Raw genomic sequence first — 25,460 nt, 5'->3', positions numbered from 1 at the left:
CTGCTTAGCCTAAGTTAAACACACGCGAGAATCCAATATTTTCCAGTGTTTAATGGCGTCTAGGCAGGAAAAAGAAGAAAGAGCAGAGGCAGCTGCGGCAATTGCTGCCACCGATTTGAGAGATGCTAACAGATTAAGTGAGGACGAAGAAGGAGAGAACAGAAAGAGAGATGATCAGCCTGACCAGGAGAGACCAGGCGTTATTGGGTCTGTTTTGAGGGTGGTTCAAGAAAAATACGAGCACGCCAAAGAGGTGGTTGTTGGCAAGAGTGAAGAAACTGCGGAGTCGACAAAGGAGAAAGCAAATGCAGCGGCAGAGAAAATGAAGGAGGAGAAAGATTACGTCACCGAGAAGGCAAGAGAAACCACAGATAGCGCTGCACAGAAGGCTACAGAGTACAAAGATCAAACCAAGGAGAAGGCAGAGGAGAAAACAGAGGAGATGAAAGAGAAGACGAATGAGACAAAGGAGGCTGCGAAGGGAAAGACAGAGGAGATGAAAGAGAAGACCAAGGAAAAGGCTGGTGAGTATAAGGATTATGCAGCCGAGAAGGCGAATGAGACAAAGGAGGCTGCGAAGGGGAAGACAGATGAGATGAAAGGGAAGACGAATGAGACAAAGGAGGCTGCGAAGGGAAAGACAGAGGAGATGAAAGAGAAGACCAAGGAAAAGGCTGGTGAGTATAAGGATTATGCAGCCGAGAAGGCGAATGAGACAAAGGAGGCTGCGAAGGGGAAGACAGAGGAGATGAAAGAGAAGGCCAAGGACACGGCAGAGAAGACCAACGAAAAGGCTGGCGAGTATAAGGATTCCGAGAGCGAGAAGGCGAGGGAGACGAAGGATTATACGGCTGAGAAAGGGTTTGAGGGGAAGGAAGCGGCTGTTGGGAAGCTTGGTGAGTTAAAGGAAAGTGCTGCTGAGGCTGTATGGAAGGCTATGGATCTTATTTCTGGTAAAAAAGAAGAAACCAAACAGAAAACAGAAGAAACTAAAGAGGCAACCAAGGTTAATTAATTAGCCTATCATTTCTATTTTTATTTCATTATATATTCATTAGGTGAACTATTCTAATGAAGAGCTGGTTCCATTGCTAATAGGAAAAACTGAGCGACACCGAGGAGGCAGCAAGACAGAAGATGGAAGAACTGAAGCTTGCAGGGGGGGAATATAAAGAAGACGATGATGACCGAGAAGCTAGAGACAAGAAAGCCGGAAAGTGAGACCATTTTAGTTTTTTCTTTCAATTTTCTTTTGAGTTTTTGAGTAAATTAATGTACTTTTATATTTGTTTTGGGAAATATAATTTGTTAGGGGGAATGAAGCAAGAAGTACTATTTTTAGCTCAATTGGGAGCATGACAGAGGCAATCAAGTCAAAGCTGACACAACCGTCGGACATGGAGAAGAAAGGGGAGGAGCAGCTCGACCGCGGAGAAGTGGAGAGCGGAAGTGGTGAGAAGATGATCACACTGGAAGAACCTCCTCCTGGAGCTGTGGCTGCTACTCTCAAAGAGTCTGATCAGATGGCCGGTCAGACTTTCAATGATGTTGGAGGGTTGGATGATGAGGGCGTCATTCACCTGGAAATCAAGAGGCGTCCTGCCGATGATAAGTAATCAATCATGGTAGTCATGCGACGTCGTTTGGTTTGTTTTTTAAACTTATGAGCCTGTCGCTTTGTAGTATTTGTTCTTCTTTCCCCCCTGTTTTGTGTCATTGTGTGTACAATAAAGACTTGATCTTTGGCTTATTATGGAACAAAGTAGTTGGTCTTTAAGATTTTATTTTGAATTAGTATGTGTTAGAATGATGATGGGACTAAAATAAAGATTGCAAATTGAGAGCAGATTTGTGGAGATATGGATGGTTTTGCGACTTGCGAGGTTTCTCAATCTAGCGGGTTTCTCTCTTAACGGCTTTTTTAGAGAGCCAATCGAGAAGGATGTGCTTAGTTACTCCTTTTTTGTTCTTTTTTTAAATGTGGGCTTTTGGCTTATAGAACGACTGCACGTAAGAGCCCATGGGCTGGTTAACCAAATCCTAACGAGCTTCTCAAACCTATTTGACTTGTTAAAAGCCCAAAGGCGAAATGATGGGTTCCATAGCCTAGTCGGAACAACCACAGTTTTTGTTCTGTTGGGACAACAAAATATATTCGTTTTTGTTCTGTTGGGGCAACGAAATATATTGAGAGCAATCATAATAGTATAATTGTGGTATAAATTTGTTTTGTTGGGGTAACGAAATATATTGAGAGCAATTGTATATAAATTTGTTGAGGTCAATAAAATGTATTGGTGGTTGTGTTTGGATATTAATCACAATAGTATAATTGTGGTATAAATTTGTTTTGTTGGGGTAACAAAATGTATTGAGAGCAATTACATGTAAATTTGTTGAGGTCAACAAAATGTATTGGTGGATGTGTTTTGTTGATGTGTTTGGATATTTTGTTTATCTGGCGGTGTCAATAAAATATATTGGTACAAATGTAAATTTGGTGGTTTGGTTTTTAAGTGTAGTTAAGGTGGGATGTATTTTTCCCTTTTTGGTGTACTTGTGAGTATGGTGAAAGTGGGGCCCATCAAGTAAGCAAACATAGGGCATGTCAAATTTGACGACTCCCTAATTCATTCATTTAGAATTGTAAAGTCTATAATTTGAATCCAAAATTTTTATTTTTTTTATTTTTAAAATTTGTGTGATTTTTTTTCTCATTTTATAAACTTTAGAAAATTGTAGAGCCTAAAAATCGGGCAAGTCATTGTTCATACCATACATGTTCTCAACAAATTTAGGACTATAATTGCATTATTGTAAAGTTTTTTAATCCATACTCTATTATATGAGACAATATACCATCATGTCCAAACAAAATGTAACCATTGTGGTAACTGTCAACGACCATAATTTAGTGGGCCAAAATTGTAGTCTCAACTCTATTTAACTTGTGAAAAGCCCAAGGGCCGAATGATGGGTCCAATAGCCTAGTCAGTGTCTCACCGACAGTGAGACCCGAATTGTAAACAAATTATCGTCATTGTCGGGGCAGGTGTTGACATGTCGGATTCCAATGCAAATCTCAATACATTACAGGTGCTAAATCTATTCTATTACCCTGCCCATGAGCGCAGAGATTCAATTCGTATCATCCCAAAATCTATTGTATTTACTCAACAAGAAATAAATGTGATTCTGGTATATCAATAAGTAGTTTCTGTATCCAACAGCAATGAAGGATAGAAAACACGTACGTAAATGGAACAAACAATAAATGCTTAAATAGTTTGTAAATAAGGGTCTCATTCCACCAGTTTTATATTGGTGGGATGTGTATACAACCAATATTTGTGTGCGGTTGTGATTCCTGTCAAACCTAACCAGCAGCATTACCATATCTTAGACATCCAATCCCATTCACATCCACAAAATAAGCATTGAATCCAAATCGTCAGGGGGGAAAAATCATGCTTTGAAAGAATCTCAGACTCTCAGCTGTCGCAGGAAAACATCGAATATAGAGTTGCTTAAAGTCATGTAGGCTGATGTCCAACCTCAATGAACTACTTGGAGAATTTACTACTGGAAGGGTGATCTTTGACTGTCTTACAATCTGCATTGATAGCAATATTCCCCATTCCAACCTCCATTGCCTCCCTCTCATCCTTGTCACTTTTCTTTTTCTCCGAGTCCAAAGTCTGGTCTTCTTTAGAAGGCATAGATGGCTCTAAAAGGCGAGGGCCTGCATTGATCCATGGATGAAGAAGGCAATGAGCTGCTGTTGGCCGCTTCTCTGGGACAAAGTCAAGAATGGGAACAAGGAAGTCCATCATGTCATTTGCATCCTTTTCACTGAATTCATACTTCTCTGTGAGAACCTTATTCAAGGGCCAGAAACGCAACCGACGGATATGTCTCAAGTCACCATATCGGTTAAAAAGTTCACGGGAGTAGCGACCACCTAAAGCAATCTGAGAATGAGTTCAGATAAATTGTACGTTAGATGCAAGTTTCTTATGAGGTGAATTTCTCTTAAGGGGGAGAGCTATTTATCTCACCTTACGTGGCATCATTCCAAGAAGCTCCATCATCAATGCTAAGTGATCCTGATACAAATTGAGAAGAATGTTTAATTTGTTAAGCATGCTTGAAGCATGAAAAAAAAGGGAACATCTCAGAAGTTTATTGCTCACAAGGCCAAATCAACCAGTTGCAAAAAAAAATATACAGCTCAAGCAAATATAACAAAGAAAATCCATCTCACAGGGTAACAACAAAATGTATCACAGCTTAATAAGCATAATCAGCCTTTCCTCAAAAACATCCACATCTTATATTTTAAAATGAGGGGAAAACAGTCAAACACTCAACGAAAAGCTAAACACATGGAAGTTTTCTGCCGCGGAAAGATATCCACAAATTAGATGCTTTAATAAGAATAACTAGGCATAGGATCCAATTAGCAGCCCATCCATCAGATAGATTAGATCCTCGATGACAACATCATCATATACTTAGTACACTATTTGCATCAATTTTTTTTTTTTTTGCATCAACTTCTGACTAAGCACAATGATGTGTTATACAATAAACATTATTTCTAACCAGAAGGCAGTGTACGCTTTGCAAAGCAGGCACTAATAGAATTTTAGCCTGCTTTGCAAATTTCACTAAAATGGAGCTATTATTCTTGTCTAGTGAACCTCATCATCATTATCACAGCAAAATAGAAATGCCACTTCCATTCATTAGGCAACTTACATGAAAATACTATATTATCAGCAACCTTGCCATTAGTCCATTTCTTGTTCAACAATTCCTATGAAAATCACCATCTTATAACTATTTTAATAACTATTTTAACAAGAAGGAATTAAATAACACAAATTGAGAGGGACACAGATGCATCAAGAGAAACCAAACTTTTGGTTCCTCTGTGTCTCTGAATAACCACTTGGTTTAGTTTACCCTGCTACCATTTCCTTCTACCATGTGGCAGTACAAAACTAAACGATTGCATACTTATTATATTGGCCTTCAAAATCATATAAGTTCTTCGTTGTTTGAGCATGGTAGTGTTGACACAGAAATAGAGAACATGCAGTATAGAAGAAGAACACGACCAAAAATAGCAAATCCTAGTGAATTACTTACCTCATCCCTATCAAAGTTGTCACCGCTATGTGGATCAAAGAGAACATCACCAGTTGCAAGCTCAAAACAAAGACAGGCGAAGGACCACATGTCAGCTGATGTCGAGTATTTTGATCCAAGTATCACCTCTGGACATCTGTATTGTCTCGTCTGAATATCATTCGTGAACTGCTTGTACGTCCAGCATGCATTCCCAAAGTCAACCAGTTTGCACTTAAGATCAACTGATGCTAAAAGCTTCTTCCTTCTCGAGCGACTACCCTTGCTGCGATCTGGTTCAGTATCCTTTGTTCCATCAGCATGAGATTTTCTATTTTTATTCACAGAGCTAGAGGGCTCATCTTTAACAGAGGCTACATTTAGTTTCACATTCAGAGCCGAACCTGCAGCAGAAGATGATTCAGGATCTTCCTCAGCTTCCACACAAACATCTTTCTCCACACATCCCTGAGCTGCCTGTTTTGCCTTTCTTCGAATATTTTTCTTGTGGTTCCGAGTCAAATCCCCATTCAGTGTCTTTGACTCCAACAGCGTCATATCCTTGCTATTTGGAAGAATGAGAGGAATGCCTGACTTTTTGGGATCCTTAGACGGGTCTATCGTAGACAATAATAATATATTCTCTGGCTTCAGATCTGTGTGTATGATAGAAAGCTGTCTGTGCAAATAATCTAAACCCACCAAGATGTGAACGCAAATCTCCTTAACCAGATGAAGAGGCATTCCCCGGTAATCAGTAAACTTGACAAGTGTCAAAAGATTATCCCCCAAGTACTCAAAAACCATACAAACATGCTGTCCATTGGGACCTGAATGCTTAAAATGATCTAGAAGCTTCACTACACATTTCTTATCATCTGGGTCTCCCTCTGCAATCTGTTGCAAGATCGTTATCTCATCCATGGCTGCCTCGGTATAGTGCTGAGCACTTTTTTGCACTTTTAGAGCTACATATAGCTGCAAAATCCACAAATTATATGGGAAAAGGAGGGGGGGTGGGGTGAGCAAATAAGGAAGAAAATATAAGAATTTAAAATTGATATTTCCACCTGAAATTTTCTACTCTTAGGGCTTGCTAGCAAAGAAAGTGTAGAGGAGGTGTTGGGAATGAGATGAGATAACCTTGCTTGGGAGACAAATGGAAGACAAAATGACGGTTTGGGGAAACTCCCAATAAGTGTTTTCTCCAACCCTCATCTGTAGGGTTTAGAAGGCATGGATATAAGGTTCTTAAAAAGCCACTTCTCATCTTTTGCGTAGCTCAGGCTCAACTATGGAGGAAACCAAGCAAGCCAAGTAGGCATATATGAGGCTACTTGACTATGGATGTTCTAATATGATGATCCCAAAAGCCAATTATAGAAAAGTTCAAATGAATACTTTAGTTTCAGGCTTTCCCTAAAGTCTCAGCAGCAAGATTTAGCAGAGTCTAAACACACACATATAGATCGGTTATATCACAGAAATCACACACTACGGAACAAGTTTTGTAAAGGGCAGGATCAACATAGAAAAGCAAATAAATTAAATATCTGCAGCCAACCATGTGGAAGACGAAACAAAAGCGAGGTAGTTCAGGACCTAAATGCAGAGTAACTAGGTAGAAATTAGAAACAACGGTTCAATAATTGAAAATTAACTCAACAGCCTGGATCAAAAGACAATGACTTCATTCAGTAAGCCAAAAGGTTAAGAAAATAATGAAAAATGTATACGACAGAACGAAATTCATATATTTCGTTCTCTTCCTCCATTATCTCAGGAACCAAATGGAAAAGCGAACTAGAGACACATAAGACGACGATTAACAAAAGATTTCCTCAACTAAAGCTACAATGAATCATGAGATCAACAAAATGAGAGTATGTATGGAAAGTAAGAAAACAATAAAGATGCGTACGGAATGAACTGTGTCCCAGGCGAGCCAGACAGTGGAAAAGTGACCCCAACCGAGCTTGCTTTGAACGACGTAGCGGCCATTCTTGAAGGAATCGCCGATGCGGACAGCGTGGTAACCTCCCCGCCTGTAATCCTCCGTCCCCTCATCTTCCGAAGTGTAGTCACCGCCACTATCGGTGCTCCCATCTTCCTCATGCTCCTCCTCCCGCTTCTTCCTATCCTCCTCCACTGACCGATTCATTGGAGCAATCGAGACTCTCGATCCAGTTCAGGCTTAGCAATATATTATATTCCTGTTTGTTCAAAAATTAGGGCTCCGGTGGAGTATGGATCTCGCTTTGCTCAATCGTGAAAGGAATTTCTGGTTTACTGATATTTTTGTTTTTTCTTTTTGTGATCGGAGAAGGGCCTTCCACTTTGAACTGTGTTCCTCTCTGCATGTAAAACGGGTTCGGAGCCTTACCCAGTTACCCGTTTAAAATGGTTCAGTAAGTGCCGCTGTCACGTCATCAACAAATGGCCCAACATTTTGGGCCGCCATGGGTTCTAATTGGGCAGACTACAAGCCCATAAAATTTCTACCGCTTTTTACAGATCCAAAGCCCAATACCTTGAAAGTTTGGTCCGCTATGGCTTTTTCCTAACCTGAAAACACACGGGGGTATTAAAAGAATAGACATTTTCTTCTAGGGTTTTTTTTTACTGCGAGGAAGGAGCTACACAGCGGCACAACAGAAGAAGCAGTCATGGTTCTCAAGTACGGTTTCTCTTCTCCCCCTTTATGCGCATACTTGCTAATTAATTGCAGAAATATCAATTTTTTCCTGATTTGCTTTTGTTACTTCGAAAACTATTCACTTTCAATCGAGTGGCTTTAGGAGATTTCTGTCCGCATATAGATATGATAACCTGTTATTTGTATCTATAGATGCCTGATGGATCAGTTCCGTTTATTTTACACGCTTGTTGATGGTTCTATGATGATAGAAACTATTTCTATGAACTGCTTATTTTCTTGTGATTTTATTGATGTATGTGCCCTTATTTGTGAGTGGGCATAACTTTGGTCTGATAAATTTCATCTCTTACACGAAAGTTAGATAGGATACTTACTAAGGATTGTTAAGTGATTCCGGGGGAGTCTAACCACACAACATATAATGATAATAGTGGATATATGCTTTAAGAAATTGCCTAGAAGAAATAGAGTAGCACGGGATTAGAAAATTAGGTGGTGGAATATAAAAGGGATAAATATATGATTGAAACTGCGCACTGTTAGATCAATGAATTATAATGTAAAGCATTAAATTGAGTCTTTGATTTATTTCAGTGATTTGGAGAAAATGAGGATAATTTCTTGCGTTGGTACAAAATTGTGGACGAGCATTAAATTAGGCTCAGGAGCATTATAATTTTGCATGCCTCCTGTCATGGCTGACCAAACTAGCTCTTGAATTTAGATGGCTTAGATGTTATTATAGAATATTTGTGAGCAACGATGGAGATAGATTGCTTTCCATTGTTCTATGTTGAACAATTGTTCCTGTGATGTGATTTTCCTTCCAGCCTCTTAATTGGCTACAATAGATCTGTATTTTTAACTCATGATTGAAACATACAGAACCCGCATAAAGAAGTAAAATTTTCAATGTGAAATTTATGTTTAAATTTTGAACTTCAGGACTGAACTCTGTCGCTTCAGTGGAGCCAAGATATACCCAGGGAGAGGCATTAGATTTATCCGTTCTGATTCACAGGTAAAATTTATGTGTATCTAATTGAAATAGCCTTACAGGCACTTGTTTGCGGACAATTTTTTGATTACCCTTTTCATTTCTCTGTTGCACCTCAATATTAAGTTTCTATTTAGTGTTCTGATTATTTGGATGTGCTTTCTTGATTCATATAGGTGTTCCTGTTTGCCAACTCAAAGTGCAAGAGGTACTTTCACAATCGGTTGAAGCCTTCGAAGCTTACATGGACAGCCATGTACAGGAAGCAACATAAGAAGGTGAGTTTACTTTTACTTTGCATGTTATTTAAATGAATTGTAGATTGAAACCATGTGAAGATTCTCTGTCTCATTGTCAATTTTACATCTAAAAACCAAGACTGCCTGGGAGTTTTTTTGACATCATTAGTTTACTTTTTCAGTACATTTTCTCTTAAATTGTACCTAAAATATATTACTTTTCACTGACTGTTGATTTCATACATCTTTGTTTATTAGTTTCAAACATCCCAAATGTCAGATTGTTCTAGACCATTTTATTTTTAACTTCCTGTACAGTTGGGTGGTTTAGTATTAGTGACTAATTGAGCCTTTTATATTGACAAGCACAGGATATTGCCCAAGAGGCTGTAAAGAAGAGGAGACGTGCCACCAAGAAGCCTTACTCTAGGTCCATTGTAGGAGCTACCTTGGAAGTTATCCAAAAGAAAAGAGCAGAAAAGCCTGAAGTTCGTGATGCTGCGAGGGAAGCTGCTCTCCGGTGTGTTTTTCTTCTGTAGCAAGTTATTGTTTGCCTGCTTTTGTTAGTATCTTTTTATCCGCTATGTATCGTAATATAGTATTTGCAGATGTGTAGTATGTTATGGAACTACTATCCAATCTTTCTTGCAACGTTGATCTAATTACATGCATTAGGAGTTGTCTCTTTCTGGAACTTTTTATTGCGACTTGGCTTGCAATATATGGGATGTTTGGAAGTTCGGCTCATTAGTGCCTGTGTTTTGCAGTGAAATCAAGGAGAGGATCAAGAAAACTAAAGATGAGAAGAAGGCTAAGAAGGCAGAGGTAATGTCCAAGTCACAGAAGACAGGCAAGGGTAACGTTCCCAAAGGTGCTGCCCCAAAGGGTCCTAAGCTTGGTGGTGGAGGTGGAAAGCGCTGAGCTGCAATTTTGCCCTTTCCTTCCCAAGTTTGGTAATAGATAGAAATGGTTGTTCAATTTGCGGATTTTGTAAGGATTTATTGGAGGCGGCGTTATGTATGGAGTGATTGGCCTTACTGGCCAAGTTGTTTTCTGAATCTTTTGTTCATTTTATGTCTTGTTAGTTATCCTATGGATAGACGCAAAATCAACGTTACAGATTAGGGGTTCTACAATGGATGACATCTATCCGTCTCTTAAATTTTTCATTTTTTTACTTGTGGCCTCATGTTTTAGTTCACTGCTATTCGCTGAGTTTGTTGGTAGGAAGAATTGAGGTGGTACATTTCTGTTTTCGTATAGGTAAACCTTGGCCTTGGTGAAGGGGTTGAACCCAGCAACCCAAGTCAGAGGTAGTAATGCGATAGTGAGGAAAGTCAAGACAACTAATCTAGGAGATGGCAAAAAGATGAGAGAGACCTAAAAGACATGGATCAAAGTCATAAAGAAATATATGAATTCAATAGGCATTGTTGAAAGTATGACCTTGATAGGGATGATTGGAGGAAAAGAATCCTTATTGTTGATTCGCATTGATTGCTCAAATGAATTCATGTAGTCGATCTCAAACTATTTGGAATAAGGCTCGGATGATGACGCAAGATAACTTTAATCTACCCTAATATTGTCCTATCTAGTCCATTTCAATCAAATCTTTTCCAATTCATTCCAGTCCAATGTTATCTAATCCGGCATACCAAACAAAACCTTAAGTGCTTATAATTAATTCACCCAACTTGTGCTTTAAAAAGTAAAAACTATGCTTCATGGTCGTTTTCACTTTCCCTACTTACACAGTAAGGTAAAATCAATTAATTGCTAGTGACTTTTCCTTAAAGAGGACAGGGAAAAATGTGGTCTTGTTACTAAAAATATCTAAAAAAAGAAGAAGAAAGAAGAGTTAGAGCAGCTCATGAGTAACCAACAGCAATTCCAAACTTTTACTGAAATACAAGATTACCAATCTTACTAAGCTAATTAAAAAGCTGATCTAATCTTCTTAAGATATACTACACTGGAGCTGATAACCTAGATTGATATTACTACATAATCCTTCTATGGATAAGATGGGAGCTGGACTGGCTGGACAGTAGTAGAATTCCATGGTGTAACTGGGCTGTAATCATCCGCATTGAAAATATAGTTGTACTCTGCAATATTCTGCTGGTTACTTGTGCTGCTGCGAGGCTTGCTTGAGCTGCGAATGGCCACAGATGTGCTCTCTACTGTCTCTTCCCCGGATATATCCGTCGTTGACACTTGCTTCCTGTTGCCTCCTTGCACTTGCTCTCTCACTATAGCTTTCAGTTTCACAACCTACAAACAAATGTTGATCTTCTCAAGTTCCGCACAACAAAATAACAATTCCTACCATAAGTTAACATTTACGGTGATGATAGTTTAGAGCTGGCTTAGCTGTTCTGTGGACATGTTGGGTTGGAGAATTCTTAATTATAAAAAAAAGATTTGTTCGCAACAAACCTCCTGTTGAAGTTTCTGTTTCTCTCTAGAAATGACATCAAATTCTTGTTTGAGGGTGTCGTATAGTTGCTCGAGCTGCTTTGCCTTCCACCTAGCGCGCCTGTTCTGAAACCAGACAGCAATTTGTCGAGGCTGGAGTCCGAGCTCGCGAGAAAGCTTCATCTTTCTATCAGGGTCTAACTTAGTTTCCTCTTGAAAACAGCTCTCCAGTGACTCCAATTGTTCACTTGTCAATCTCTTCTTCTTTTCTTGATTTCCATAGTTATTAATGCTGTTCTTGTCCAGTACTCCAGGCACCAAACCATATTGTGACATCTCTGCCATTCCTGGATGAACAACATTCACTTTCATCCCTGAAAAATAAAGTATATATATTGCATGACAACTAATATTGAATGTATATATATATACATACACACGCATTTGAAGAATCAGTACTCTACCTGCAAATTGGTCATAGTTGTGGTTGTAAAGGAAGTTGAAGGAAGACTCTGGTCGAGGAACAAAAGCTCTTAAGTTGGTATTCCAGTCCATATATGTGAATCTGTCTCTTCTCAAATCAAATCACAAATTTGTTTTTATTAGATGTGATTGGGATAGAAGGATCTAGTACTTGAGTGTGGGAGAGACAGATGATGGGTCTGAGAGTAACAGGCTTGAGAGAGGCGTGGCATGCATGTCAGCTTCTATAAGTGGAAAAAAAAAATACTAGTTGAGAGACTGTGAGGACGTGAAATAAAACAAGAAGGAAACTGTGATTGTGAGGATTGTCGATACTGCACTTTTGGGGCACAACAAAGTATAAATATAGAGGAGGTGTTGTCGGTTGCAAGAATGGAGACATAAATGGAAGAGGAAAAAAAAAGAAAAAAAAGAAGAAGACTGGAATCAAAGGTCTCTATCTGGTCCCAAAAATGTCTGCTTCAGAGCCTGCAAAGTTCAATCTCTCTCTCTCTGGCGAGGACAAAAAAAAAAGGACGAAGAAAGAGGAAGAGAAGGTAGAAAAAAGTGTGTGTGTACGTACAGTTTTGAATTCACCCACCATAATTAACATTCAGTGAAGCAGAGACTTGAAAGCTGAAGTGTTTGTGTTAAAAATGGTGAGTTGTATTGAAAATCTCAACCAAAACACGCCAATAATATTGTTCTCTTTGGGTTTATCGGTTCACTATGAATTCATCGGCTCGCAAGGTTTTGCTCTTCATGGGCGTTACGAATGTTATTTAGGTCTAGAAAACACGTTGTTGAAGTGAGAGAGTCTAGGCGCTTTGTTTACAAGCCACTCGGATATCAGACCGATGTGGGATTATAGTCTTGACACTCCCTCGCACTTGCGGGCTAAATTATGTCAGACCTAACAAGTGGAGTGGAGGTCACATCCAACTTGACCGAGACTTTGCTCTGATATCATGTTGAAATTCTCATCCTAAACACACCAACAATACCGTTTCACTATTCACAATGAATATATTGAGCCCGCTAGGTTTTGTTCTTCATGACCGTCACCAAAGGTACTTACGCTCTAAAGATCCATTGTTGAAGTAAGAGGGTTTGAGAGCTTTACTTATAACACATTCGGTTGGGTTATGCTAGACAGATATGAGATTATAGTCTTGACAGGGTTTTGATGAATTGCCATTAATTAGGTGTGTGTGTATTGTATAGGGTGGTCAGGTCTATGGACTGTAAAAGAAGGGTATCTTTTTGTTGCAACCCAAAAGAGACGTACAAAGTGAGATTAGATTTTTTTTTTCACATGTATGAGGGTGCATTGAGCCCAAAAGAGTGAAAGAGATGAGACAGATAGAGAGAGTGAGAGGTTACTGCTTCAATGACTTAATCTTTGATTCTTGATCTGCATTGATTAACAACTGGTTGCACAACAGCCATAACAAGGTTAGAGTTTCAGAGATGTGTAAGTCATTGACATATGCAGTGTGTACTGTACATGGAAATTATGTCAGTTCAGAGTCTTCTGCTTAATTTCCTTTAAATGGCAATAAAGGGATCATTTATCTATGTGAGAAAGAGCAAGAATCCTAGAGAATTGGAAGCCATTTTTATTTTACATTCAAGTTGTTGACCAAACCTTCCTTTTGCTAAAATTGTCAAAGACTATAATCTCACATCCATCTTACATAACCCAGCTAAATGGCATATAAAAAAAACCGACTCCCTCTCACATTTACAACGTATTTTTTGGACCTAAATACCATAGGCGACGACCCATGAAGAACAACATCTTGCAAGCCCGACGTATCCTTATTGAATTGATAACCCTAAAGAGAATAATATTGTTGGTGTATTTGGGATGGAAATTAATAGAAATCAAAAGTGCATTCATTGCTGAAACCTAGCAAACTGATTATACATATTTTGTTTTAGTGAAAACAATCATTAAGTATCTGAATCATGGGATGATTAGTGTTGATTAGCATGAATTTGATAGGTCTTAATTTGGAAATCTAACAATCAATTCACTCTCATAAATATGAGTGTGTTCTGATCTGTTGGGGTTCAGTTTGTAGTCGTAGTGATGTCAACTAAGTAATTTTGAAGTTGAGAGTCGAGGTGGAAAGAAATTTTCAGTAAGAGATGTAAAGGCAAACATTAGACGTGGACCATCTACAGGTTCCAATTTAGAGAGCAAGTTTGGACCATCTGCAAACTCTAGAGCCACAGCTGCTTGTTTCAATAGTTGTAACAACAGTCCTATGAATTGTGACGAGGTGTATATATATATATGGATGTCTCATCTTAGCGGTTGGATATGACCAATGACCGGGATGAAAGTTGAAAAAAATAAAAAAAAAATAAATTATTTCACAGAAATCACTACCGGCTTCCTAACAAGAAAGATCATCATTCAGCCGACATACTGAAACGAAGCTCTCGATTGCCATAAACTTTTTTTTTACGAACTACAAATTGAATCACGATGGAAATTGGACATAAATTAAGCTTGAAGCAGCAATCGCCATCTCTTCCCATCGTCAACTCCAATGTTCCTCTTGACCAACAACCATATCATTCGACTCGTCTGGACGATGTGCATCTTCCCCAATAAGTTTTTGGTCAGAATCCGGCGATTCATGTATGACCCGAACTGGTCAAACTCGGTCATCACAATTTTTTTATATATATATTTTTTTCGATAGCTGAAATGAGACACCCGGACAACCTATAAGAGAATTCTCGTGTATATATATATATATATATATAGTATGTATGTAGACCCAACCCAGCATACAAACTGTGTGTTGATCGCCAAAATTGAAGAGTCATTGGACCAGCAAACAAGTGAACATTTCAGTGCCAAACATGACCAATAGACGGTGAAGGACAGCTCTTCAAGATGAGGTCACTATAAACAACTATTTAGTCGTCATAACATAGATTGGGGTGGCCAGGATGCAGGTCACTGAATTTACAATTACTTGTATGGTGGCCCAACATAGAAGTAGGCAGACGGCGAGCCCTTTGAATCTTCATGTGTCTTGTTATCATGACCAAATTTATGATTGTGTAGAGTGCGGCGCCGACCATGGGCCACTGCCTAGTTTTTGAAGCCATTGAATCCAAGTTCTAGTACTAGAGAGTTGTTCAATGTAGACTGACGCCCACTCTTGTCTCTTGATATACTACATTGTCTAAAACAACGGAGAATCAGAGAAGCATGGAACAAGTCAAAACTGATAGTACCAAGAAGCACTTCAATTCAATGTGACGGGTGCCTTTAATATACTAATCAAAACCTGTCTCTCATTCTGGGAAAAGTATCTACTAGCCTAGGAAGCATAGACACCTCCAAAATGATGATGAGACACCGTTCGGATACCGACACGACCCGAATACGTCCGAGTCGTGTCTCATGTCTGTGCTTCCTGGCTACTACCAGAGGATCGGCTTACCAACTATAAGAAAACATGAAATCAGCAATCAAAGCTTGAAAACGAATTATAAACGTCTGATCACATTGACTGACAATATGTTATATGTAACAGAAATGTTACTGTAATATGGATAAATGCAAGGGACGAAAATATATCTAGTCTCTGCCAAACTAACAAAAATGATGACAGAGAAACTGAATCAAATACACAGCATGGAAAATTACAACCATTCGAGACGTGCCTACTCAACCAGACTAGTACAAAGTATAAAATATGAAATGCCTTCAGTAGTCAGTTGTATAATAAACCCCAACTACGAACTTCAGGGATCACTAATCGCTATTAAATACCATATACCATCCCCATCGTGCTCCTGGCTACTTCCAAAATCCTTTTTTTTCTATGCTCTTTGCTCTTTTAGGTTACTAGGTATGATAAATACAGAATCTACACATAGCCCACCTTTGGAATGAGTGCAATCAATCTGTTTCATGGAAAAACTCACTTCAGTTGCAGCTTCTGAGTCAGTGACAATGAACTCACCTACCTTGTACTCAATCCAGCATCCACGTTTATGGCCTCCAATCACAACATCCTCTCCCATGTCATCCAAGCGGCACTCACATAATGCTTGCTGACCATCGGAAGTAGACAACTCAAATCGTACTGGCTTTATATCCCAACCATGGGCATGCTCATAGTTGCACACACGCCGTCCCAGTCTTTTGGAAAACCTTCCAAGGTGAAGCCTGAATGACAATGTATAGATATCAGCAGGAAGACGAAATCTAACAACCCCATCCACTTCAAACCACCATATTTGCTGCAAATAGGCTACTTCATGAAATCTGCAAAGTAACACGAGAAGTGCATTATCAGAATTTGAAATGCCATTACACAACAATAGAGAAGAAGAGCAGAGCAGCTTAACAGCACAGAGAGATTCCTAGCAATTGATGATTCCACAAGCTAAAGCCTTAACACTTTATCTTTTCCTTTTCTTTTGCATTTAACAGATAAAACCCAACCCTTTATCAAACTAACTTAAGTTAAGCAGGGAGAAAATATTAAGACTTAGAATCCATATCTTTTGGAAAAACCATTGCAGAAAATTTTGATCAAATCCTCTCAAGGAACATTTCAATACCAAAATTACAGTGTCTTTGATATAATTAACAAAATCATCAGCAGAAAACTGAGCATGAACTACAGCCAATGTAAGCAGAAAGAGTTGACAGAGATGAATCCTTGGATGCACATCCTTCTCAAACCTATGCTTGTTCCATTCCATTTTTGTCTAGCTAGATTTGACACGAGATTATGGACCATGAAGATGACAAAAAGGACAACAAATTTTGTGATGTTACATTACTGAACAAAATACTTGCATTTGCAGCCTCCAATAAATAGATTAGTTCATGGCATGCGCACACACATAACTAGAATGAACATTTTCCACTCAGAACACAAATCTTCACAAGGAAAATCAAGAAGCAGAAAAATATATAACCTATATTTGATTAAAATTAAGCGAGGGGTATCAAATTGACTATTCAGCAACAAAAAGAAAATGTTACTCAACTATAAGGTTGCTCTAAAACTAATTCAATAGTTTTTCCTCCCTAAATTAACTACAAAGTAGCAGTTTTTTTTTTAGAAAAAAGAAAAGGCTACAATTATGATGAAAAAGGTTGAAGCTTGCTTGCCATGATGACATAGTAATTCCTGAATACACAGGAAAAATGGTTGGTCATCATCAACCCCCATACCCAGTTGGTTTTTTCATTAAAAAAATCAAAGAAGAAAAGAAAAGGGAAAAAAAAAAGAAGGTATGCACATAAAAGAGCAAACCAACAAAAAGAAGGCCTAATGTTGAAGCATAGGCGATAGATACACAAGTAAAAAAGGTGTAAAACAAGCAAGCTGCAATGAAGGCTCATCGCTAAAGTATAATCGGTTAAAAGGACATTGTACATTCAGAAAGTTATTCGTTTACATAAATGACAGCTTTCCTTTCAAGTAATATGGGTCAAATCAGTCCAGAACAAAGCTCAACTCCATTTCAAATAACAAAGTAAAATGAGTTCTTTCTTGATTCATTTTACGCCTACCTAAAAGATAGGGAAAAAAAGATATTTTACGAAACGATCTTTAGTTCAAGTGAGTATGAGTTTGAAACAGATTGAATAGGCGTAACGTCATGTCAAAAGATAGCTTAGACATTAGGTGTAACATTATTTTAAGTCTGGAATTGAATACTTGTACATAGATTAAAATTGCTATCTTAGCGCAACAATTTACTCAGGCCTCTGGAGCAAACATGATATGAGAAAGGAAAAAAAAAAAAAAAATCTTATTCTCTGCTCCCTCTTGCTCTCCCTTTCCCTCTCAAGAATATTTGACGAAGTGAAAAACACACTGGATTTAGAGCATGATTCTTTCCTGTTATAAGTCTAGTTCGCAGGCTAAGCATCCCAAAAACACGTCAGTCCAATTCAAAATTTTTGTGTAGGAAAGAAAACTTAAGAGAACTAAATTGTGCTAACTGGAGGTATTTGTTGCGAGAGAGTTGTTGGCTTTGAAGAGCTTGTATATTTCACACACTTTTTCGTACAATCTTGCATACAAACCTAAATACAGCCTAGTGCATGTACAATGACTAAACTACCCTTATACATTCTAACACTCCCCCTCAAGTTGGAGCATAGATGTCAATCATGCCCAACTTGCTACAAATATCAGTTATTCGACTCCCTGGTAGAGCTTTAGTAAATACATCGGCTATTTGATCTTCCGTTCTAACATGGTTAAGTCGAACCATGCCTTGTTGGAGTTTCTCTCGAATGAAATGACAATCAACCTCAATATGTTTTGTACGCTCATGAAATACTGAGTTAGAAGCAATATGAATAGCTGCTTGATTATCACACCACAATTGCATAGGAGTTGAGTCCTTCATACCAATTTCCTCAAGTAAGTGACGAACCCACATAAGTTCACAAATAGACTGAGCCATGGCTCTATATTCAGATTCAGCACTTGACTTTGCAACCACACTTTGTTTCTTACTTTTCCATGATATCAAATTCCCTCCAACAAAGACACAATAACCTGTAGTAGACCTTCTGTCTATAGGACATCCCGCCCAATCAGCATCAGAGAATCCTTCCACCCCAAGGTTATTACGACCCTTACAAAGAACGCCACGACCTGCTCCTTCCACTCTATTGTGACCATGATCTTTATAAACAATACCGCGGCCTGGAGCACCCTTAAGATACTTCAAGATGTGAATAACTGCATCCCAGTGAGATGTCCGAGGAGACGACATAAACTGACTAACCACACTTACCGGGAAGGCAATATCTGGACGTGTCACTGTAAGATAATTAAGTTTCCCAACTAAACGCCGATATTGTTCTGGGTCACCAAGTGGAACACCATCTTCAGCCGAGAGTTTCACATTAGACACCATAGGTGCCTCACACGGTTTAACATCAGTCAAACCTGTCTCATTAAGTATATCAAGTACATATTTCCTCTGTGAAAGAAAGATACCTCGCTTACTCCGTGACACCTCAATGCCCAAGAAATACCTGAGAGATCCAAGATCCTTTGTTTGAAATTTGGTGTGAAGAAAAGACTTGAGCGCGGTAATACCTATACTATCACTCCCAGTAATCACAATATCATCAACATATACCACCAGAAGAATACAACCTAACTCAGATTGTTTGTAGAAAACAGAATGGTCAAGAGCACTCCGACACATCCCAAACTCAACAACCACTTCACTGAATCTACCAAACCAAGCACGAGGAGACTGTTTCAACCCATATAATGATTTCCGAAGAAAACATACTTTCCCAGACTCCCCCTGAGCAACAAACCCAGGTGGTTGCTCCATGTAGACTTCTTCAACCAAATCACCATGCAAGAAAGCATTTGTAACATCTAACTGATGTAAGGGCCAGTGATAGATAGCAGCAAGAGAGATAAATAGGCGAATAGAAGTGATCTTGGCAACTGGAGAAAATGTCTCTAAATAATCAACACCATAAGTCTGAGCATAGCCTTTCGCCACTAACCGAGCCTTCAAACGGGCCACAGAACCATCAGGATTCACTTTAACAGTGAAAACCCACTTACAACCAATAGAACGTTTACCTTGGGGAAGAGAAACAAGATCCCAAGTACCATTCTTCTGAAGAGCAAACATCTCAACCGCCATTGCTTGGCGCCACCCAGGATGAGAAAAGGCCTCTGAAACAGACTTAGGAACAGAAACAGAGTCGAGAGAAGAAATAGTAGATCGGGAGACAAGAGAAAGATGATTATAAGACACAAAGGAAGATATAGGATAGGTACAAGAACGTTTACCTTTACGAAGAGCAATAGGTAAATCAAGACTATCATCAGGAGCAGGAGGACTCGGATCTGGTGAGGAAGATGCAGGCGAAAGTTGAGTGTCATGGTCTGTCATAGATGCTACTGGAGAATTCACTGGCGGTGATGCAGCAGAATGGTGCCAGGTATGTCGAGAATACGTTTGAGTGATGGGAGGTCGGGAGGACTCAATATGAAGATCATGTCCAAATACTCTGTAGACAAGGAACTCATCCTCAGGAGCAAAGGAGGACGTAGAAGAATCATTAACATAAGGAGTAGATTCAAAAAATGTAACATCAGCGGAAACTAAGTAGCGACCAATATCAGGAGAGAAACAACGATACCCCTTTTGATGACGAGAGTATCCCAAGAAAACACATTTCAGAGAACGCGGATCAAGTTTAGTAACTTTAGGTCGGACATCCTGCACAAAACACACACAACCAAATATACGCGGCGGAAGACAGAAGAGAGGCTGAGAGGGAAACAAAACAGAAAAAGGTATACCTCCATCCAGAATCGACGAGGGCATACGATTGATTAGATAACAGGCAGTATGAACCGCATCAGCCCAAAAAATCTTGGAAACTTTCATATGGAACAACAGAGCCCTGGCAACTTCCATCAAATGACGATTTTTTCGTTCGGCCACCCCATTTTGTTGTGGGGTGACAACACAGGATGACTGATGAACAATACCATTATGAACAAGATAAGAAGAAAGAGAGTCAGAAAAATACTCCTTGGCATTGTCACTACGGAAAATTCGAATAGAAGCATTATGTTGAGTTTTGACTTCAGCATGAAATGCACAAAATATAGAATATAACTCGGAACGCTTTTTCATTAAATATAACCAAGTCACTCGGGTAAAGTCATCAACAAAAGTAACAAAGTAACGAAATCCAGATTGAGACACAATTGGACAAGGACCCCAAATATCTGAATGAATCAACTCAAAGGGGGACGCAGCCCGTTTATTGACTCGAGGAACATAAGAGACTCGATGATGCTTAGCAAACTGACATGCCTCACACTCTAATTGGGACACTGAACCTAAAGACGGACAAAGAAGCTTTAATACGCTTAATGACGGATGACCAAACTGACAATGCAACTGGTAGATAGAGGTAGTACTAATAGAAGCAACTGGCCGTGGCACCGATGAAATGTCAGCAGCAAGAACGTACAGACCATTAGACACACGACCTCTACCAATAATCTTCTTCGTCACCAGATCCTGAAACACACAATGATCAGGAAAGAAATGAACAGAACAATGTAAAGCATGAGTAATTCTACTCACAGATAATAAGTTAAAAGGAAAGTGAGGCAAGCATAAGACGGAAGAGAGAGATAAAGTGGATGTAGGTAAGGCTGTACCACTCCCAAGTACAGGAACATTAGAGCCATCGGCTAGAGTGACATTTGGTAGAGTGGGAGATGACTGAAATGAAGAAAGGATACCTGGATTGCTAGTCATATGATCGGTGGCTCCAGAGTCAATGACCCAATTACCGGAGGATGAGGAAAGGCAGGCAGTTGCATTACCTGACTGAACCAGATTGACAGTCGATTGGGTAGCCTGAAATTGAGCAAACCGAGCATACTCATCAGCCGAGATCATAATATGACTATCAGACCGGGATGCTATGGAAGAAGACACAGCTCCAGTAGGAGTAGGCAATAGACCCTCCTGGGTAGCAACATTGGCGAACCGCGGAGGTGCAGATGGTTTACCATTCAATTTCCAACAATAGTTCTTCAAATGACCCTGCTCCCCACAGTGATAACATATCCTAGGACCTCCACGCCCTCCATTATCATGGCCACCCCCACGCACTCCTCGACCACTACTACGACCACCTCTATTACCACCTCTATTACCACCAGCTGGTGGTGTCCAACCCAATAGAGCAGAAGTATCGCCAGAGAACGTAGATACTCCAGAGGATTCTTTACCATCCTTACAAACTTTGCGCAACCGAGAAAACACCTCAGCAAGTGAAGGAAGAGTAGACCCTGTAAGAATTTGAGATCGAGCCACTTCATACTCGGATTCTAATCCTGCAAGAAAACACTGAACCATGATCTCCTCTTCCTGTTCCTGCATTTTCTTCACATCAGCTAATATAGGATACAAGGTCTTCTTCTCCTCAAACATCCGCTTAAAATCAGTATAATACTCAACTAAAGTGCGTCCCTTCTGATCAGCTCGATACAAACCAGATAATAGATCATGAACATGAGATAAGTTCTGCTTACTGGAATACAAGGACTCCAAATATTCCCACAACTCTCGGACAGTATCACAATGACCAACCATGTCATCAACAGTGTGCTCCATAGTATGTTGAATCATAGTGAACAATTTATCATCTTCTTTCTGCCATTGAGCCCTTGCTGCAGGCTCTATTGGTGGATGATCAGTTAAGTGCTTCTCCATATCAATACCTGACAAGTACCGTCTAATGACCCGTTTCCATTGACTATAATTAGTACCATTCAGTTTCCTATCTGTAATGCGATGCCCAGTTGTTACAATATCAGTGAATGCCTTAGGTTCACTAGGACCAGCCATTGTAATCAGCTCAAAGAAATCAACAGAAAGCAACTTTTTTTTTTTTTTTTTTTTTTTTTTTTTTTTTTTTTTTTTTTACTCTGACAGCAACTCTCTCACGGATCTACTCACGGGAACCAGCAGAATGTTTTCCCAGTAATGACAGAAATACTACTCCAGCAATTCATACTTCCATTTTATGAATTCTTGCATCCCAGAATACCAAAAAAAATAGACTTACGGGAACCAAAAAAAAACTTACAGACCAAAGCCACACGCTGCCCAGGCCAGACCAATCGCACCAGCTGCCCAGACCAGACCAGTCGCACCAGCTGCCCAGACCAGAACCACACGCTGCCCAGGCCAGACCAGTCGCACCAGCTGCCCAGACCCGACCAGTCACACCAAGCACCGATCTGGAATCGACTCCCACTCTGAATATAGAGCCTAGATTCACAAAACAAAACAAGATAACGACTCGATTTCACCTCTGAAACTGGAACCAGACCTTGATTTCACTGCACCAGGTAGCAGAACTAGAACCAGACTCTGAGAGCAGCTCATCGCTCATCGCACCAGGCAGCAGGATCAGAACTAGGACTGCTGAGATCGACATAGGCTCGCGACTACCATCAGCTTCGATACCATGTTGCGAGAGAGTTGTTGGCTTTGAAGAGCTTGTATATTTCACACACTTTTTCGTACAATCTTGCATACAAACCTAAATACAGCCTAGTGCATGTACAATGACTAAACTACCCTTATACATTCTAACAGTATTGTAAAGCATATTCCAAGCTAAGCAAAGAAAAGATAAGTTTGAATATCAATAACATGCAAGAAAATATGAACTTCATGATGAAGATGCTTTTACAAAACAGATGAACGTTAAAGCATTTATATATGAAACTCAAGAGCGTAGAGACCCAGGAAAATACACTAAAAGTATAGTCAGAGACATGTGAATTATGTGTAATGCCTCAAGCCTCCGTATGGCGCCTAAACACACATCCAAAAATTGGCATATTTCATAGCAAGATGCATTAATAAACCCTCTGCGCTCAAAAGGAGCTACAATATTCAAACAAGTTACTCAAGTTCCTCTTCGTCATCCACCATCACATGTGTAGCGGTTCCATTACAGTGCCCGAGACAACTTGGTGCTTCATTGGTTGATCAAATTACTTAACCACACATAACCACCAAGTAGATATTAAAGGAACAAACAATTGATGCCATTTGCGGGAACTTGAGGATTTAGAACAATAATGCTGAATACACATTATTGAGTTCTTTAATAAGCTTATGTCACAGCCAAAAAAAATAAGACAGGAATGTCAACAGTGAAAGACAAATAACCAACCTAGATTCTTCTGTAGGAACCCAACTCCAATATCTTCGATCTTCAATCCCAGTTATTTCCATTGCCTTGGCAGATATTGCCATGCATACCCTCCCTGTCACTCTGTCCAGCCACACCTCCTGGCAGAACAACACCACTATATCAACTCCCCAATAAAACCAGAGTGAGGAAACAACCACCAGATTCCAAACAGACGTCCAAAACCCTAGCCCCCAAATTTCCACAAACATAACCCAAAATCCTAATTTCATATATGAAATATTACAAACACCCATACATAATAACTCGAACTGATATAGAGGCAAATACCTTATTGCCATCGTCGAACGGAACTGGGCGAGAGAGGATGGAATATATGTCCTTCTTGGAGAGGTTGAGGTACCGCTCAGGGGGCAGCAAATCGAGCAGATCCTGGTAATTAGCAGGCAACTTCATCTCCCATACAGAATCTGAAGATGCAGCACCGCGAAACGCACGATTCAATCGAGCCAAATTGCAAATCTCCGGCGGCGTCAAGTAGGTGAAAACGCAGGCAACGCAGCTCTCTGGTATGTCCCCTAAACCAGGACCCGTAGCCGAACCGTTCGAACCCTCCGTCAAGTTGGAAAGCGAGGCGCCCATCGCCTCCCAAAAGGCAATCCAAACACTAGTATAAAATAATAATATTCAAGTGAAATACAAAACAAACAATGTCTGTGTATATCAAGATCATCTTCGTCGTGGCGATATTAAGCCAAGAAAGAGATGACTGAAACTTTAGTCAAGGTGGGTGGGGATGCGCTTTCATTCTCCAGCACTGGTTTAGTGGGTTTCCTTTCCTGGGAAAGTTTTAATGGGAGTGGAAAGTGGAGGAAAATGTCTAGATGAGAAGAGAATTGGTGGGGGTCTTTTCCAAGGAAGGACGAAGGAGAGAGCAATGCGAAACGTATGGGTATCAACTATCAACTATGAATGAATAACCGTAAACTTAAAGTAATTACATATTTATTCTTTTTCCATAATTATGTCTTCTTAGACTTTGCTTTTTCCTTTTTTTTTTTTTTTTTTTGTCCATGCGGCGAATTATTATGGTCAAAAAGTTTTTCTTTTTTTTTAAATATATATATATATATACAAAATTTAAAGTATTAGAAATGCAAGGTACAACCACAAGAGAAGATATTATAATAAAGTCAAATGTGATTACTTTGACAGAAACAACATTATTATGGGATGATTTCCATGCACTACAACTAATGGGTGGCCATGGTCGATTTCCATAGATTTTTTTTTTCAGTTTTTGACATAAATTTAATCGACCAATCGGTCGGTTATTGACGCCTAAATCACTTTTTTCGATTATTCGATCGATCCTTATTAATATATGTTTAACAATAATCCATCATATTAAGTACAATTATATATTTTACTGTCGTTATAGTTAATATTCTTGAAAAGATGATAGACATGATTGTATTAAGTTACCCAATAAATTAAGTAATTAAGACCCGTAGACACTCGTATCACCATAAAAAATAGTACAATCAAGAGTACTAAAAAATAATAAAAATAGAAAAACATAAAGACGGCCATGTTCGGACGATATCATGTTTGGGTTTGGCAAAATCAAAATGATATGGTGATTTTTACCTATTTTTTAAAGGAAAAAAAAAAGAGAGAGATCTTTGGCATTATATATGAGATGCATATCCATCTTTAGGCCACAAAAAGCTTATAATAAAGAAGTTCAAGCTTATCGGATTAAGCTCATCTAATACTGGATTTGTGATAAGTTTTTAAATGCAT

At 39.2% G+C, this 25,460-nt stretch overlaps 5 protein-coding genes across 5 annotated transcripts; 2 read left to right on the top strand and 3 right to left on the bottom strand.

The window, feature by feature from the left end:
- The first annotated feature begins 52 nt into the window (after nucleotides 1–52).
- On the top strand, nucleotides 53–1,695 carry LOC120013134 (late embryogenesis abundant protein ECP63-like). The gene is made up of 3 exons (XM_038864815.1): nucleotides 53–1,006; nucleotides 1,099–1,217; nucleotides 1,313–1,695. Exons 1-3 carry the CDS (start codon nucleotides 53–55, stop codon nucleotides 1,614–1,616), a joined length of 1,377 nt encoding a protein of 458 aa, XP_038720743.1. The 3' UTR covers nucleotides 1,617–1,695.
- A 1,484-nt stretch (nucleotides 1,696–3,179) lies between these two features.
- Nucleotides 3,180–7,294, bottom strand: LOC120013132 (serine/threonine-protein kinase SRPK-like). The gene is made up of 4 exons (XM_038864813.1): nucleotides 7,055–7,294; nucleotides 5,155–6,111; nucleotides 4,059–4,106; nucleotides 3,180–3,971 (listed from the first exon to the last, which is right to left on the bottom strand). The coding sequence occupies exons 1-4, from the start codon at nucleotides 7,292–7,294 to the stop codon at nucleotides 3,564–3,566; spliced, it is 1,653 nt and encodes a 550-aa protein (XP_038720741.1). The 3' UTR covers nucleotides 3,180–3,563.
- Nucleotides 7,295–7,725: 431 nt separating this feature from the next.
- LOC120012240 (60S ribosomal protein L24-like) lies at nucleotides 7,726–10,205 on the top strand. The gene is made up of 5 exons (XM_038863568.1): nucleotides 7,726–7,810; nucleotides 8,738–8,813; nucleotides 8,966–9,067; nucleotides 9,400–9,548; nucleotides 9,796–10,205. Exons 1-5 carry the CDS (start codon nucleotides 7,800–7,802, stop codon nucleotides 9,947–9,949), a joined length of 492 nt encoding a protein of 163 aa, XP_038719496.1. The 5' UTR covers nucleotides 7,726–7,799; the 3' UTR covers nucleotides 9,950–10,205.
- An 811-nt stretch (nucleotides 10,206–11,016) lies between these two features.
- On the bottom strand, nucleotides 11,017–12,247 carry LOC120011700 (putative homeobox-leucine zipper protein ATHB-51). The gene is made up of 3 exons (XM_038862798.1): nucleotides 11,914–12,247; nucleotides 11,471–11,823; nucleotides 11,017–11,305 (listed from the first exon to the last, which is right to left on the bottom strand). The coding sequence occupies exons 1-3, from the start codon at nucleotides 12,002–12,004 to the stop codon at nucleotides 11,045–11,047; spliced, it is 705 nt and encodes a 234-aa protein (XP_038718726.1). The 5' UTR covers nucleotides 12,005–12,247; the 3' UTR covers nucleotides 11,017–11,044.
- A 3,178-nt stretch (nucleotides 12,248–15,425) lies between these two features.
- Nucleotides 15,426–24,612, bottom strand: LOC120012823 (F-box protein PP2-A15-like). The gene is made up of 3 exons (XM_038864355.1): nucleotides 23,985–24,612; nucleotides 23,676–23,794; nucleotides 15,426–16,211 (listed from the first exon to the last, which is right to left on the bottom strand). The coding sequence occupies exons 1-3, from the start codon at nucleotides 24,294–24,296 to the stop codon at nucleotides 15,764–15,766; spliced, it is 879 nt and encodes a 292-aa protein (XP_038720283.1). The 5' UTR covers nucleotides 24,297–24,612; the 3' UTR covers nucleotides 15,426–15,763.
- Between the last annotated feature and the right edge of the window lie 848 nt (nucleotides 24,613–25,460).

The sequence above is a fragment of the Tripterygium wilfordii genome, chromosome 13, assembly GCF_013401445.1.
Source record: "Tripterygium wilfordii isolate XIE 37 chromosome 13, ASM1340144v1, whole genome shotgun sequence".
Lineage (NCBI taxonomy): Eukaryota > Viridiplantae > Streptophyta > Magnoliopsida > Celastrales > Celastraceae > Tripterygium > Tripterygium wilfordii.
This window is presented reverse-complemented; position numbering and strand designations above follow the sequence as displayed.

Excerpts from the sequence above, each read along its gene's own strand:
- LOC120013134 (XM_038864815.1), top strand. The coding sequence starts at position 53 with ATGGCGTCTAGGCAGGAAAAAGAAGAAAGAGCAGAGGCAGCTGCGGCA. Across the intron at positions 1,007-1,098 it reads AAACTAAAGAGGCAACCAAG|GAAAAACTGAGCGACACCGA; the intron begins GTTAATTAATTA and ends CATTGCTAATAG. Across the intron at positions 1,218-1,312 it reads AGAGACAAGAAAGCCGGAAA|GGGGAATGAAGCAAGAAGTA; the intron begins GTGAGACCATTT and ends ATAATTTGTTAG.
- LOC120013132 (XM_038864813.1), bottom strand. The coding sequence starts at position 7,294 with ATGAATCGGTCAGTGGAGGAGGATAGGAAGAAGCGGGAGGAGGAGCAT. Across the intron at positions 4,107-5,154 it reads ACAACTTTGATAGGGATGAG|GATCACTTAGCATTGATGAT; the intron begins GTAAGTAATTCA and ends AATTTGTATCAG. Across the intron at positions 3,972-4,058 it reads TTGGAATGATGCCACGTAAG|ATTGCTTTAGGTGGTCGCTA; the intron begins GTGAGATAAATA and ends ACTCATTCTCAG.
- LOC120012240 (XM_038863568.1), top strand. Across the intron at positions 8,814-8,965 it reads TTATCCGTTCTGATTCACAG|GTGTTCCTGTTTGCCAACTC; the intron begins GTAAAATTTATG and ends TGATTCATATAG. Across the intron at positions 9,549-9,795 it reads GCGAGGGAAGCTGCTCTCCG|TGAAATCAAGGAGAGGATCA; the intron begins GTGTGTTTTTCT and ends TGTGTTTTGCAG.
- LOC120011700 (XM_038862798.1), bottom strand. The coding sequence starts at position 12,004 with ATGGACTGGAATACCAACTTAAGAGCTTTTGTTCCTCGACCAGAGTCT. Across the intron at positions 11,824-11,913 it reads CAACTATGACCAATTTGCAG|GGATGAAAGTGAATGTTGTT; the intron begins GTAGAGTACTGA and ends TTTATTTTTCAG. Across the intron at positions 11,306-11,470 it reads AACAGAAACTTCAACAGGAG|GTTGTGAAACTGAAAGCTAT; the intron begins GTTTGTTGCGAA and ends ATTTGTTTGTAG.
- LOC120012823 (XM_038864355.1), bottom strand. The coding sequence starts at position 24,296 with ATGGGCGCCTCGCTTTCCAACTTGACGGAGGGTTCGAACGGTTCGGCT. Across the intron at positions 23,795-23,984 it reads CGTTCGACGATGGCAATAAG|GAGGTGTGGCTGGACAGAGT; the intron begins GTATTTGCCTCT and ends TTGTTCTGCCAG. Across the intron at positions 16,212-23,675 it reads GTTCCTACAGAAGAATCTAG|ATTTCATGAAGTAGCCTATT; the intron begins GTTGGTTATTTG and ends GTTACTTTGCAG.